Source organism: Lepidochelys kempii, chromosome 8 (assembly GCF_965140285.1).
Source record: "Lepidochelys kempii isolate rLepKem1 chromosome 8, rLepKem1.hap1, whole genome shotgun sequence".
NCBI lineage: Eukaryota > Metazoa > Chordata > Testudines > Cheloniidae > Lepidochelys > Lepidochelys kempii.
The window spans coordinates 42001721-42017449 of record NC_136387.1 but is presented as its reverse complement, the minus strand read 5'-3'; the positions used below and the strand labels follow the sequence as shown (position 1 = coordinate 42017449).

The following is a 15729-nucleotide window of genomic DNA, read 5'->3' as shown; positions in this document are numbered from 1 at the left end:
TTCGCAAAAAGAAAAGGAGTACTTGTGGCACCTTAGAGACTAACAAATTTATTTGAGCATAAGCTTTCGTGAGCTACAGCTCACTTCATCGGATACTTTCAGTGGGAAATACAATGGGGAGATTTATATACATAGAGAACATGAAACAATGGGAGTTACCATACACACTGTAACAAGAGTGATTACTTAAAGTGACCTATTACCAGCAGGAGAGCGGGGGGGGGGACTTTTGTAGTGATAATCAAGGTGGGCCATTTCCAGCAGTTGACAAGAACGTGTGAGGAACAGTGGGGGGTGGGGTGGGGAATAAACATGGGGAAATAGTTTTACTTTGTGTAATGACCCATCCACTCCCAGTCTCTATTCAAGCCTAAGGGTATGTCTACACTACGAAATTATATCGAATTTATAGAAGTCGGTTTTTTAGAAATCGTTTTTATGTATTCGAGTGTGTGTGTCCCCACAGAAAATGCTCTAAGTGCATTAACTCGGCGGAGTGCTTCCACAGTACCGAGGCTAGAGTCGACTTCCGGAGCGTTGCACTAAGGGTAGCTATCCCAAAGTTCCTGCAGTATCTGCTGCCCATTGCAATTCTGGGTTGAGATCCCAATGCCTGATGGGGCTAAAACATTGTTGCGGTGGTTCTGGGTACACATTGTCAGGCCCCCGTTCCCTCCCTCCCTCCCTCCGTGAAAGCAAGGGCAGACAATTGTTTTGCGCCTTTTTTCCTGAGTTACCTGTGCAGACGCCATACCATGGCAAGCATGGAGCCCGCTCAGGTAACCATCACCGTATGACTCCTGGGTGCTGGCAGATGTGGTACTGCATTGCTACACAGCAGCAGTAACCCATTGCCTTGTGGCAGCAGATGGTACAGTAGGACTGGTAGCCGTCATCGTCATGTCCGAGGTGCTCCTGGCCACATTAGGGACTACATTAGAAGTGACTTGACCAGGTCATTCTCTTTAGTCCTGCAGTCAGTCCTATTGAACCATCTTATGGTGAGCAGGCAGGCGATACGGATTGCTAGCAGTCCTATTGTACCATCTTCTGCCAGGCAGGCAAGAGATGAGGATGGCTAGCAGTCCTATTGTACCATCTTCTGCCGAGCAGCCATGAGATGTGGATGGCTTGCAGTCCTTCTGCACCGTCTGCTGCCAGCCAAAGATGTAAAAGATAGATGGAGTGGATCAAAACAAGAAAGAGACCAGATTTGTTTTGTACTCATTTGCTCCCCCTCCCTGTCTAGGAGACTCATTCCTCTAGGTCACACTGCAGTCACTCACAGAGAAGGTGCAGTGAGGTAAATCTAGCCATGTATCAGTCAGAGGCCAGACGAACCTGCTTGTTCCAATAAGAACAATTACTTAGGTGCACCATTTCTTATTGGAGCCCTCCTTGAAATGCCTGAAATTTCCTGCCTGAAATACTCCTTGATGTTAAGCCACCCCTTTGTTGATTTTAATTCCCTGTAAGCCATGTCGTCAGTTGCCCCTCCCTCCGTCAGAGCAATGGCAGACAATCGTTCCACGCCTTTTTTCTGTGCAGACGCCATACCACAGCAAGCATGGAGCCCGCTCAGCTCACTTTGGCAATTAGGAGCACATTAAACACCACACGCATTATCCAGCAGTATATGCGGCACCAGAACCTGGCAAAGCGATACCGGGTGAGTAGGCGACGTCAGCGCGGTCACGTGAGTGATCAGGACATGGACACAGGCTTCTCTCAAAGCACAGGCCCTGGCAATGTGGGCATCATGGTGCTAATGGGGCAGGTTCATGCGGTGGAACGCCGATTCTGGACTCAGGAAACAAGCATGGACTGGTGGGACCGCATAGTGTTGCAGGTCTGGGACGATTCCCAGTGGCTACGAAAATTTTGCATGCGTAAGGGCACTGTCATGGAACTTTGTGACTTGCCTTCCCCTGCCCTGAGGCGCATGAATACCAAGATGAGAGCAGCCCCCACAGTTGAGAAGCGAGTGGCAATAGCTCTGTGGAAGCCTGCAACATCACACAGCTACTGGTCAGTCAGGAATCAATTTGGAGTGGGCAAATCTACTGTTGGGGCTGCTGTGATGAAAGTAGCCAACACAATCAAAGATCTGCTGACATCAAGGTTAGTGACCCTGGGAAATGTGCAGGTCATGGTGGATGGCTTTGCTGCAATGGGATTCCCTAACTGTGGTGGGGCTATAGACGGAATCCATATCCCTATCTTGGCACCAGAGCACCAAGCCGGCGAGTACATAAACCGCAAGGGGTACTTTTCAATAGTGCTGCAAGCTCTGGTGGATCACAAGGGACGTTTCACTGACATCAATGTGGGATGGCCGGGAAAGGTACATGACGCTCGCATCTTCAGGAACTCTGGTCTGTTTCAAAAGCTGCAGGAAGGGACTTTATTCCCAGACCAGAAAATAACCGTTGGGGATGTTGAAATGCCTATATGTATCCTTGGGGACCCAGCCTACCCCTTAATGCCATGGCTCATGAAGCTGTACACAGGCAGCCCGGACAGTAGTCAGGAGCTGTTCAACTACAGGCTGAGCAAGTGCAGAATGGTGGTAGAATGTGCATTTGGACGTTTAAAGGCGCGCTGGCGCAGTTTACTGACTCGCTTAGACCTCAGCGAAACCAATATTCCCACTGTTATTACTGCTTGCTGTGTGCTCCACAATATCTGTGAGAGTAAGGGGGAGACGTTTATGAGAGGGTGGGAGGTTGAGGCAAATCGCCTGGCTGCTGGTTATGCGCAGCCAGACACCAGGGCATTAGAAGAGCACAGGAGGGCGCGGTACGCATCAGAGAAGCTTTGAAAACCAGTTTCATGACTGGCCAGGCTACGGTGTGAAAGTTCTGTTTGTTTCTCCTTGATGAAACCCCCCACCCCTTGGTTCACTCTACTTCCCTGTAAGCTAACCACCCTCCCCTCCTCCCTTTAATCATTGCTTGCAGAGGCAATAAAGTCATTGCTGCTTCACAGTCATGCATTCTTTATTCATTCATCACACAAATGGGGGGATAACTACCAAGGTAGCCCAGGAGGGGTGGTGGAGGAGGGAAGGACAAGGCCACACAGCACTTTAAAAGATTAAAACTTTAAAACTTATTGAATGCCAGCCTTCTGTTGCTTGGGCAATCCTCTGGGGTGGAGTGGCTGGGTGGCCAGAGGCTCCCCCACCGCGTTCTTGGGCATCTGGGTGAGGAGGCTATGGAACTTGGGGAGGAGGGCAGTTGGTTACACAGGGGCTGTAGCGGCAGTCTGTGCTCCTGCTGCCTTTCTTGCAGCTCAACCATGTGCTGGAGCGTACTGGTTTGATCCTCCAGCAGCCTCAGCATTGAATCCTGCCTCCTCTCATCACGCTACCGCCACCTTTCAGCTTCACCCCTCTCTTCAGCCCACCACTTACTCTCTTCAGCCTGCCACCTCTCCTCCTGGTCATTTTGTGCTTTCCTGCACTCTGACACTGTCTGCCTCCACGCATTCGTCTGTGCTCTGTCAGTGTGGGAGGACAGCATGAGCTCAGAGCTGTGGAGGGATAGCTCAGTGGTTTGAGCACTGGCCTGCTAAACCCAGGGTTGTGAGTTCAATCCTTGAGGGGGCCATTTAGGGATCGGGGCAAAAATTGGGGATTGGTCCTGCTTTGAGCAGGGGGTTGGACTAGATGACCTCCTGAGGTCCCTTCCAACCCTGATATTCTATGATTCAGAGAACATTTCATCACGATTGCATTTTTTTTGCCTTCTAATCTTCACTAGCCTCTGGGAAGGGAAGAACCTGTGATCCTTGGGGGGTACTGGCTCCAGGTCCAGGGTGAGAAACAGTTCCTGGCTGTCAGGAAAAATGGTTTCTCTGCTTGCTTGCTGTGAGCTATCTACAACCTCATCATCATCATCTTCCTCGTCCCCAAAACCTGCTTCCGTGTTGCCTCCATCTCCATTGAAGGAGTCAAAGAACACGGCTGGGGTAGTGGTGGCTGAACCCCCTAAAATGGCATGCAGCTCATCATAGAAGCGGCATGTTTGGGGATCTGATCCGGAGCGGCCGTTCGCCTCTCTGATTTTCTGGTAGGCTTGCCTCAGCTCCTTAAGTTTCACGTGGCACTTCTTCGGGTCCCTGTTATGGCCTCTGTCCTTCATGCCCTGGGAGATTTTGACAAACGTTTTGGCATTTCGAAAACTGGAACAGAGTTCTGATAGCACGGATTCCTCTCTCCATACAGCGATCAGATCCCGTACCTCCCGTTCAGTCCATGCTGGAGCTCTTTTGCGATTCTGGGACTCCATCATGGTCACCTCTGCTGATGAGCTCTGCATGGTCACCTGCAGCTTGCCACGCTGGCCAAACAGGAAATTGAAATTCAAAAGTTTGCGGACCTTTTCCTGTCTACCTGGCCAGTGCATCTGAGTTGAGAGTGCTGTCCAGAGCAGTCACAATGGAGCACTCTGGGATAGCTCCCGGAGGCCAATACTGTCTAATTGCATCCACAGTACCCCAAATTCGACCCAGCAAGGCTGATTTCAGCGCTAATCCCCTTGTTGGGGGTGGAGTCAGGAAATTGATTTTAAGAGCCCTTTAAGTCAAAAAAAGGGCTTCATCGTGTGGACGGGTGCAGGGTTAAATCGATTTAACGCTGCTAAATTCGACCTCAGCTCCTAGTGTGGACCAGGGCTGATTCAAACCTGATAAAAGGCACAGTATGCAGTTAGCCTGTGGTGTTCTCTGCCATACGATTATTTTGACACCAAGAGCTTAGCAAAGTTCAGAAAAAGGATTGGGCACTTATATAGATAAAGAGAACATCAGAGTTAGAATTGTAACATCAGAGTTAGAACTGCTGACCCTCCAAGAGTTTTTAAAGGGATTTAAATCATCTACCTACTGGAGCTCAGAAGGAAGTTTCCTCCCTGGTAAGTATCCTATAAACTGTCTACTGCAACATTTCTTGCACCTTTCTCTGATGCACTGGCCACAGTCAGAGACAGGATCCTGGATGGCTCACAATGGCAATTCCTATGCTCACCAGTGCCATATATAGAGGTGTGAAAGGTGACCTTCCCCAGCAGTGCTGCCTAGTGGTTATGTTGTCCTCCTCCCTGATGGTCCTCTTTCTTCTACCACTCCATCCTGTGGGATCTGTCCCTTTGTTTGTGGCTCAGTCCTTCTGACCTGCTCTGCTTCCCCTTTTAAACTCCACCTCCTGTTTGTGCTGGCTTTGCATATAAGAACATAAGAACATAAGAATGGCCCTACTAGGTCAGACCAAAAGTCCAGCTAGCCCAGTACCCTGTCTTCTGACAGTGGCCAGTGCCAGGTGTCCCAGAGGGAATGAACAGAACAGGTAATCATCAAGTGATCCATCCCCTGTCGCTCATTCCCAGCTTCTGGCAAACAGAGGGCAGGGACACCATTCCTGCCCATCCTGGCTAATAGCCATTGATGGACCTATCCTCCATGAATTTATCTAGTTCTTTTTTGAACCCTGTTATGATCTTGGACATCACAACATCCTCTGGCAAGGAGTTCCACAGGTTGACTGTGTGTTGTGTGAAGAAATACTTCCTTTTATTTGTTTTAAACCTGCTGCCTATTAATTTCATTTGGTGACCCCTAGTTCTTGTGTTATGAGAAGTAGTAAACAACACTTCCTTATCTACTTTCTCTACACCAGTCATGATTTTATAGACGTCAATCATATCTCTGTTTAGCCATTTCTTTTCCAAGCTGAAAAGTCCCAGTCTTTTTAATCTCTCCTCATAAAGAAGCCATTCCATACCCCTAATCATTTTTGTTGCCCTTTTCTGAACCTTTTCCAATTCAAATATATCTTTTTTGAGATGGGGCGACCACATCTGCACACAGTATTCAAAATGTGGGCGTACCATGGATTTATATAGAGGCAACATGATATTTTCTGTCCTATTATCTATCCCTTTCTTAATTATTCCCAGCATTCTGTTCACTTTTTTGACTGCCTCTGCACATTGAGTGGATGTTTTCAGAGAATTATCCACAATGACTCTAAGGTCTCTTTCTTGAGTGGTAACAGCTAATTTAGACCCCATCATTTTATATGTATAGTTGGGATTATGCTTTCCAATGTGCATTACTTTGCATTTATCAAGGTTAAATATCATCTGCCATTTTGTTGCCAAGTCACCCAGTTCTGAGAGATCCTTTTGTAGCACTTTGCAGTCTGCATGGGTCTTAACTATCTTTAGTAATTTTGTATCATCTGCAAAGTTTGCCACCTCACTGTTTACCCCTTTTTACAGATCATTTATGAATATGTTGAATAGGATTGATCCCAGAATGGACCCTTGGGGGACACCACTATTTACCTCTCTCCATATGGGGTTGTTTGGGCCCAGAGCTGCTCTCTAACCCTTTGTTCTCCAGTGTGGGGTTTGCACACCCCATCACAAGAGGTAACATCACTTTTCTCTGCCTGCTCAGTGTTTCTCTAGTTATCCATCCTAGGAGTAGACTAGTCCTCTTTGCTGCAGTGTTGCACTGGGACTTTATGTTCAGGTGGTATCCACCATGACCTCTATGTCGCTTCCAGAGTCACTATTTTCCAGGATAGAGTCCCCCATCCTATAAGTGTGGCCACATTCTTTGTTCGTAGATGTATGATGAAAGATCAGTGCACCAAGCTTACCTAGTTACCCAGATCGCTCTGTATCAATGGCCTGTCCTCTTTGCTATAGGCCACAATACTAGACTTTGTGTCATTGGTAAACTTTATCAGCAGTCATTTTATATTTTCTTTCCAATTATCGATAAAAGAATAGGGTGAGAACAGATCCCTGCAAGAGCCTACTAGAAATAATCCCATTAGATTCTAGTTTCCCATTAACAACTATACTGTGAGATCTATCAGTGAGCCAGTTTTGAAGCCACTAACATGGGCCATATTGATATTTGTATAGTGCCAGTTTTTAAATCAAAATGTCACTTGGGACTAAGTCACATCCATTACAGAATCTAAGTTTATTATGTCATCATAGTTACCTTTATCAGACAGATTTGTAATTTGCTCCCGGAACAATATCACATTTGTTTGACACAACCTATTTTCCATGAAACCATGTCTGCTGGTATCGATTATATTTCCAGCCTTTAGCTCTTTATTGCTAGAGTCCCGTATCAGTCATCTGCAACACGTATGTTAGCCCATGAAACCAGAAGGCCCATCCCCACCATGGGTGAGCAGCTGGGTTTGAATGCTGACCAAGTCTCTTCTCACTTAAAGCACAGTGTACTGTGTTCTTGTGAACTATTGTAACCCATACTATGCTCTGTGGGGCTCTGGCCCCCTCTACTGATGGAGTTTAATGAGTCTGCTACAGCCTTAGCAAACAGAGCTGGGTCATTTAGCTCAGGCACTAGAGGCTCCTGCTTTAGGATCTAAAGGGCCCAGGTTCAATTCCTGCTGTTAATAATGCACCCTGCTAAGCATGGTATTGTGTTATCATGGGCAGGTGGTTGCAGGAAGTATGCCCTGACAGTCCTAGGCTGGCTCCCTGAGAGGGGCTAACCCCATGAAGCCCTGGGCTGCTATGGGCACTCGTAGCTGTCAAAGCTGCCCAGGTATCAACCATCCATCCGCATGCATCATTGGAAATGTAGCTCCTGGTTGCAGTTCACACCCGCCACCTCTGTCTGGTGAGCAAAAAGAGGAGCCTCCATCAGCAGCTGGAGCCGAGAGCCACATGCAGAGCTCTGGCACATCCCATTTTGGCCAGTCGCTGAGATACCCTTCCACGGTGCTGAGTGAGAGGCTGCAGCTGCCCCCACATGCCTCCTCAGAGCACTGTGTGGACTGACTCTCCACAGAGAGGGAGCTCTGCCTCCCCTGAGAACAGCAATCTCCGGCTCTCATCCTCCAGGTAGCCCTGTGTGGCTGGGCCCCTGCCGGTCTCATGGAGGCCAGGTGGTGGAGGACTGAGTCAACGTGGGGCAGCTCTTGGAATCAGGGCCCATGTGAGGAAGAAGCCAGGACACTCAAATGAGCCTGACCAGCTGTGTCCTTCACCACGGGAGTGGGAGAGTCAAATGGTATCTAGGACTCTTTCAATAGAATCCACACACCCCAATAGGAACACGTGTGCCCACCCCCTCTGATTTCCACAGGGCTTGGGCATCAGTCACCATCCCCTGTTCAGTGAGCAAGGCTAGAGTGAGCATGAACCTCTCCGTTAGGGCATGGTAAGTCTTTTGGCCCAGAGGAGCTCAGGACACTTACTCCAGAATTGCAGCAGTCTCTGTGTGACACTGGCTGCTACTGGGGACTCCTGCCAAGCCTGGGGACTCCTCCTGGATACCAGAGACACCCCCGCTGCCAACTACAAGTCAATTACCTCCCTGCCCCACCCTGCTGAGGGGAGTCACTTTCCCTCATGCAGGATGGCAGCATGGAAGGTGCACAGGCATGACCTGCTGAGGTGCAGTGATCAAGCTGTGTTGATGGGGTCTGGGTCTGGGATAGCAGGGTTTGGGTGAGGGGCATTGGCAGATCTGTGTGTGAGTCCAGGAGGGGCTGCGGCAGGTGCATTTGCAGAGATGTTACTGTGGGGGTAGGGGCCAGGCACTAGAGTAGCAGGTGGTGCTGCGGGCTGGGACAGAAGTGTATCTGGAGCTAAGTGGAGGGCACAGGCAGGAGAAGGGGCTGCCGGGATGTATCAAGAGTGGCTACATCAGCCAGGCTGTGTGGAGGTCCCAAGGTTTGCATAGCAGGGGGGGTCTATGAGTCTACACCAGATACCAGACACCCGTATTTGTGTGGGGTGCGAAGCCAAAGCCTAGAAGAGCAGGAGGTGCTACTAGAGATCTGCGGATGGGCCTCTTTCTTATACCAAGCCTATCACTGTGGTATCTGTGGTGCACTGGCATAGCTTTGGGGAGGTTCCAGGGCTGAGCTAGCATGTAGTGTGGTGGAGCAGGGCTGGCGTGAAGTGGGGGGAGCTTGTCCAGAGCTACCTGCGCCATGCCTGACCTTCTCCTGAGGGCCAGTTCTGAGTTCCTCGGAGGCACTGAGCATTCTCCACACTCACTGGAGCAAACCGAAGGAGCAGCCAATGGTGTGTCTCGTTTCAGCTGTATGCCGTTATCCTCTGGGCATGTCAGGCGGCCACATCCCAGACGAGGACATCTCCGCTTCCAGTCAGTGGTCTGAATCCACAGCAGCCAAGTATGGAAGGTGAGGGCAAGCGATGCAAGGGAGCCGTGTGCCTTTCACATGGGGTGATTGGCTGTGTGGTATCACACTTGACCTATGGCAGGGGAGAGCTGCGTCACTGATGTTCTCAATGGCCATAGCAGGATTTCACTAGTGTTCCTGTTTTGTGACTGGCTATTGCTGGGCGAGGATCCTGTGCTGGGGCCCAGGGCGTGTTCCATGAACCTGCAGAGTCTCGCTCTGCCAGTGTCATCCTGCGTGTGCAGCATACCTCAGTGGCTGCCGCTCTTCCAGACTCCTCTGCCAGCCACCACTGCTCCTGGGCCCAGCACAGGACGAGGCAGGCTCTGCTGCAGCTGTAGGGAGGTGGAGAGCACTTCCCAGAAGCAAGCAGTGGGGCTGTGGTTCCATGGCAGCTGTGGGGCTGGCCAGTGATGAGCTTCCAAAATCTTAACAACCCGTTCCCTCCTCACCCCACGAGGGGGTCGTGGCCTGTCCCGTTCCCCCCCCCCCCGGACCCCTGCCCCATCCACCCCCCTCCTCTGTCCCCTGACTGCCCCCAGATCCGGGCAGGAGGGTCTCATGGGCCACTGTAGTGGGTGCCCACCCCGCCCAGCCCCTAAGAGCCAGAGGGACCTGCCGGGGGGCGAGGTGGGGAGTCCTGGCAGTGCTTACCTGGGGCGCTCCTGGGAAGCATCCAGCAGGTCCCTCTGGCTTCTAGGGGCAGGGTAGCATAGCTAGGAGGAGCGGCTGCTTCCCCCACTGATCACATCAAAAGTGGTTCCCTAGGCGCCGACTCCATGGTTGGTCCGGGGCTACAGCTCCCACGGGGAAAATTCCCACCCCGCGCCCAGCCCCAGATCACCTCCGCCTCCTCCCCAGAACGCACCACCCCGCTCTGCTTCTCCACCCCCTGCCCCCGCTTCCCGCGAATCAGCTGTTCGCGCAGGAAGCCTGGGAGGGCTGAGAAGCAAGCGGCAACTTCGTGCTCAGGCCCAGGGAGGAAGAGGTGAGCTGGGGCGGGGAGCGGCTCCCCTGCACCCCCTGGGTTACCTGCTACGGTGCGGGCAGCCCTCCTCGCGCCCCCCCCTCCCCAGCTCACCTCCGCTCCGCCTCCACCTCCCTGGGCCTGAGCGTGAAGCCACCACTTGCTTCTCAGCCCTTCCCTCGCGAACAGCTGATTTGCGGGAAGCTGGCGGGGGGCGTGCGGAGAAGCAGAGTGGGGTGGCGCGTTCAGGGGAGGAGGCAGAGGTGGAGCAGAGGTGAGCTGGGGCCAGGTGCGGGGCGGGGAGCTGCCGGTGGGGGCTCTGCACCCACCAAATTTTCCCCATGGGTGCTCCAGCCCCGGAGCACCCACGGAGTCAGCACCTAAGGCACCACTTTAGGCTGGTTAAATTTAGTAGCCCTTTTAGAACTGGTTGTCCCTCGCAGGACAACCGGTTCTAAAAGGGCTTCTAAATTTAAGCACCGGTTCTTGTGAACCGGTGCGAACCGGTTCCAGCTCACCACTGGGGCTGGCCCAAGATAGGGTTCCTGGAATGTGTTCCTGGGGGCAACTTTGTGGGGCCATGGCTAGCCTGCACGGGGCCAGCCCCTGCAGCAGTTGCCAGGTGCCATGGTGGCTGACAGCTTGGTCACAGGTTGAGGCCCCTGCAAATGCAGGCTGAGGGCATGTTCAACAGCAAGAGGGAAGCTGCAGCCCTCTGCCCCTAGCAGTCTCCTGCCAGGTACCAGAGTGAGGAAGAGTCCAGCCAGCCACAGAGGGGAGCAGAGCGGAGATGGGAGCATGAGGAAGGTGCCAAGTGGACAATGGGGCTGGGGACCTGGGCTCAGACCCAGGGATTCTTGGGGTGAAAAGGGCATGCTGTGTGTCAGAAGACAGGGCAGATTTGCCCAAGAGTTTTGTAGTGAAAGACATGCAGCCATGAGCTTTCTAACCTAGACCTTTCCCCAGGAGACTAGACCCAATGGGCTGTGTGATGTCTGCAGACCCAGGAAGGGCGTGTGGCCCTGGAGCTCAGCTGCATGTCAAGGGGCCTCCCTGAAGCCAGCATTAGCCATCACAGCGCTCTCTGGGAGTTCCCTCCTTCACTCTGGGCTCAGTAAAGGATGCTGCAAGAATGCGTGTGTTCATTTGTGAACGCATGCTGGGGAGGGTCCCTTGTGCTAGGAACACTGTCATGAACGTTCCCTCAGCTGGAGCAGTGACCCTGAGCCAGCGAGGAGTTCCTGACGGGTGGCGCTCACGCCGGGTCTCCTCTCCTCCCACCCATGGTCATCTTAACTCCTGCAGGCAGGGCGAGAGAAACCCACCCAGAACAGCCCTGTTGGCCTCACTTTCTCTGCTGGCCCAGCCCGCTCCTCGGAAGTTGCCTGAGTGTGAGAGGCAGCTGCAAGAGAGAGGCTACACCCAGCATGTGCCCAGCAGAGGCTGCCCCAGGGCTGGGGTTTGACCTTGTGGCAGCCTGTCGCTCTGCATGGGGAGTTGGTAGCAGGATACAGTCTACAGCATGGTGCTCTTCCACTGTTCCTTCCTGTGGTACTGACAGCTCTTCCTCACCTGGTGCTGAGGGAAAGTCATGCATCATCTCTGGTGATTGGAGGGAGACGTTTCCTCCTGACCCCTCCCATCTCACCTCTCCATCTGGGGCTCTGCCCTGCCACCTTGGTTACCCACAGCTTCTCACGTGGCAGGCCCTGCACGTTGTGTTTCTGCCTCTAGTGCCTGGTCCCTGACCCAGCTGTGAGGGCTCCTGTCGGGCTTGAGGCAGGGGCCAGTTTTGCATACATGCCATGCTGCTGTTGAAGGGCCAGCCCCACGTCAGAGGCAGTGAGGAACACTCTCCAGGGAACATGCCCATGGTGATACCCTCCAGCTCCTGCTATATATTATCCTGGTGCCGTCTGCCTGGCCCAGTGCAGTCCCATGTGCTTTCTGCCCTCCCCCACTTTGGGTAGCTAGTGCCCAACAGGTACCCACAAGTGAGGACTGGTGAGAGCAGGGACTGCAGTAGGGGCCCCTGGTGAGCAGGATCTGGGGGCAGTGGTGCTGTATTCCCCTCCTCTGGGCCCACAGAGCCCCAGGGCCCACACTGGCCCTCAGGCCTGGTTCTGGTGGGATTTCTGATGGGTCAGATACAGACCCTGCCCCCTGCTGGAGCCAGGGTCAGAGCAGGGGAGCACACAATTTGTGAGTGGGGAGGCAAGGAAACACCCCCACAAGACAGCAGGCAAGGAGAGCCGGGTGGCCATGATGGGTGGGTATGGGTCATGCTCAGAAACGGCACCCAGCACCAGCACTCCATATCCAGTGTGAGCTGCTAGGGGAACATGAGATGGCCCGTGGGAGGGAGAAATTCTGATTATGCTGCTCCTTGCCCAGCTCCACACTGGCCATGGGACTGGTGTCCCTATGGGGGGCCCAAGGCCAAAGCTCAGAACTCAAAGGGGCTCGGGGAACGCTCCTCCAGCATTTTATAATGAGAGAATTGAGACCTCAGGGCTTCAGGCCTAAGCTTGGCTGGTGAGCCCTCCCTACTGCAGGGCCCCAAATCTGTGAATCCACCCCCATATCCCAGCTCTTTGTGAGGGGAAGGACAGGTCCTCCTTGTGCTGCAGGTGAGTTAAGGGTTGGAGGCTGAGGAGCTGAGACTTTTCTACTTTGTTACTGCTGGTTAGAAGATTCCTGGTCAGTGCTAGGCCAGCCCAGGGGCAAGTGGGGTGGGCTGTGGGGAAGGCAGGGTGGGGTCTGACGCCTGGGGAGCAGGGTGCCATAATAGGCTCTCATAGGAAGTCTTTTTGGAAGTGACTCTCTCTCTTCCTCTGCACTCCTACCCCACCCTGCACTGCCCCAGGCTTGATTCAGAAGAGGGTGATGGGGCTTGGTGTCCAGAGATCCCAGTTGAGCCGGATGACCTCAAGGAGTTCCTTCAGATTGACCTGCACGCCCTGCACTTTATCACCCTGGTGGGGACCCAGGGGCGACACGCTGGCGGCCATGGCAATGAGTTTGCACCAATGTACAAGATCAATTACAGCCGGGATGGCACCCGTTGGATTTCCTGGAGGAACCGGCATGGGAAGCAGGTAAGGAGGTGGGGAAATTAATAAATCTTCCCTGCTAGGATCCCACTGCCCTAGAGATGGGAAGGGGGGCCCTGTATGTGGGATGTGTCACCATGCTCAGACTGGCACCCTAACCAAGTGTTGCTGATCTGGCATATACTGCAAATCCAGTATCAGGTGGGCCAGGTATCTCTGTAGCTGCCACCTCGAGTTACAGGCATTCCGGGCTGAAGCAGTGCCTGGCCAACGAGCAGAACACCAGCTCCTAGGACAGAGAATGCCTTTGCCTGGCTAGGGTACTGACAATGAAGGGTGTCAGCAATCCATTTCTGGGGCAGTTGGGGCTTGGTCACTGGAGTATTGGAAAATGCTAGTGAAGATGCTGATGATACCTGCCATGCAGTGCGCAGGGAGGTGTGAGTTGAAGTGCAGGCTTTACCCTCCATGCCCATTCGTGCCAATCCACCTCTCCCAGTGCAATGTAGACAGGAGATGCACATTAGCACCATCCAGGCTGCCACAGCTGTAGTGCTGGATGGAAGTTCACTGCAGGGAATACAAGCATATCTACTGCCATGCCCTGGGCCCGTAACAATGACAAAGCCCCATGCACTGGGGGGATTGTGCCCACCACACAGATGCTGAGACTGATGCAAAAACAGTGATCTCCCTGCCCCTGGTGGCAGAGAAGTGCCGGGTGGTGGTAGCAGGGTATGGTGAGGTGCAGCAGCCGTGAGCCACACTTGGAGGCCTGTGGGATGTGTGAGCTGCCCTCTGACTCTCTCAGCTGCACAGCATCAGCGCTCTTTGCTCCTAGTATCTGTCGTCCTTAGGTGCTGGATGGAAACACCAACCCTTATGACATTGTCCTCAAGGACCTGGAGCCTCCCATCATAGCTCGCTTCATACGCTTTATTCCCATCACCGACCACTCCATGAATGTATGCTTGCGAGTGGAGCTCTACGGCTGCACGTGGCTAGGTGAGCAGGGGCTCTGCAAGGGCACCAGTCACACCCATTTCCAGTGCCATGGATCAGGGGACCAGATGAACTGCAAGTACAAGGGCTCTTGCTGTGGCAGCGGGACCCTGTGTTGTGTTTGGGGGTCTGACATGGAAATGCATCTGTCTGCATGGATCTCTAGGCAGTGGGGGCTTGCAAGGGGCTATGGCTGGCAATGGGGCTTGGAAGGGGAACACTCACCAGAAGTGCTGCCTTCTGATCAGGCTAGGGTGTGGTAGGTTGTCTTCCTCCCAGGGGTTTCCCTTTCTCACAGTAAATCCTCTGTTTGGGGATCTGTTCTCTTAGCGACTCAGCCCTCCGGCTAGGTCACATGTTTGAACCCAATGATGTGGAAATCTTCAGAAGTCAGCAAGAGCTTCGGGGCTTCCCCCATGTGTTGGGGTCTGGACCCTTGCACCTTCAGGGTCTCCCAACTAGATTCCCCACCAAGGGACAGGCTTCTGTCATTGTCCCCTCTTTAGGGGCTGGTAGGGGATCCAGGGCCCAATGGTAGGCAGCTGAGATTGGCACCTTGGGGCACTATGCGGCTGCCTCCCTGCCTACCAGTGTCCCCTCTCCCCACAGGGTAAAATAAAGAACCAAACACAAAATTAAAGTCTGTGACCTTCAGAAGTCCCCAGTCCCTCCTTTGCAGGCTTGAGCAGGTCAGTATCCAAGCCTCAGGCTGTAAGCTTTCCTGGGAGATGCCTTCCCAGGAGCTTGTACCACAGGTCTTCTCTTGTCCACTGCCTGCCCCCTACTCAGCTGCTCTGCTTCCCCTTTTAAGCCCCCAGTCCAGCTTCTGCCAGCTCCTTTACCTCTTGTTCTCCAGTGTGGGGTTTATACACCCTGGCACAGGCTGGCAACATGATTGTGTGACGGGCTTTGGCAGCAATGGGGGCTTGTGAGGGCTCAAGACTGGAAATGGGGGTTTGCTAGGGGCTGTGTCAGCAATGGGGGGTTGCAAGCAACTGTGCCTGGCAATGGGGGGTTGTAAGAGGACATGGCAATAATGGAGGTTTGCAAGGAGCCATGTCTGGCACCTTGGGTGTGCAATGATCCATGGCTGGCAATGGGGGTTTGCTAGGGGCCGTTTCAGTAATGGGGGTTTGCGAGAAGCCATGGCTGGCAATGGAGGTTTTTGAGGGTCCAGGGCTGTGTGAGGGGCCATGGTTGGCAATGGGTGTGTGCAAGGAGCCGTGGCTGGCTACTAGGGTTTGCGAGGAAAAGTGGCAGCAATGGGGTTGTGCAAAGGGCCGTGACAGCAATGAGCATGTGCAAGGGGATGTGTCCAGCAGTGTGGATTTGTGAGTGGCTGTGGCAGTAATGGAGGTGTGTGGCTCACAGTGGGGGTGTGAGGGGGCTCTGGTGGGTAATAGGGTTGGTGAGGATCCGTGGCAGCATTGAGGATTTGCAAAGAGACATAGAATCATAGAATATCAGGGTTGGAAGGGACCCCAGAAGGTCATCTAGTC

General features: G+C 53.1%; 1 protein-coding gene across 1 annotated transcript in view; it reads left to right on the top strand.

Moving 5' to 3' along the window:
- Positions 1-15729, top strand: part of DDR2 (discoidin domain receptor tyrosine kinase 2) — a 144036-nt gene that overhangs the window by 60043 nt on the left and 68264 nt on the right. Inside the window, exons 3-5 of the mRNA XM_073356221.2 lie at positions 9106-9208; positions 13042-13273; positions 14086-14233. Coding sequence (XP_073212322.1) covers positions 9106-9208; positions 13042-13273; positions 14086-14233 — 483 coding nt within the window. The remainder of the gene's footprint in view (positions 1-9105; positions 9209-13041; positions 13274-14085; positions 14234-15729) is intronic.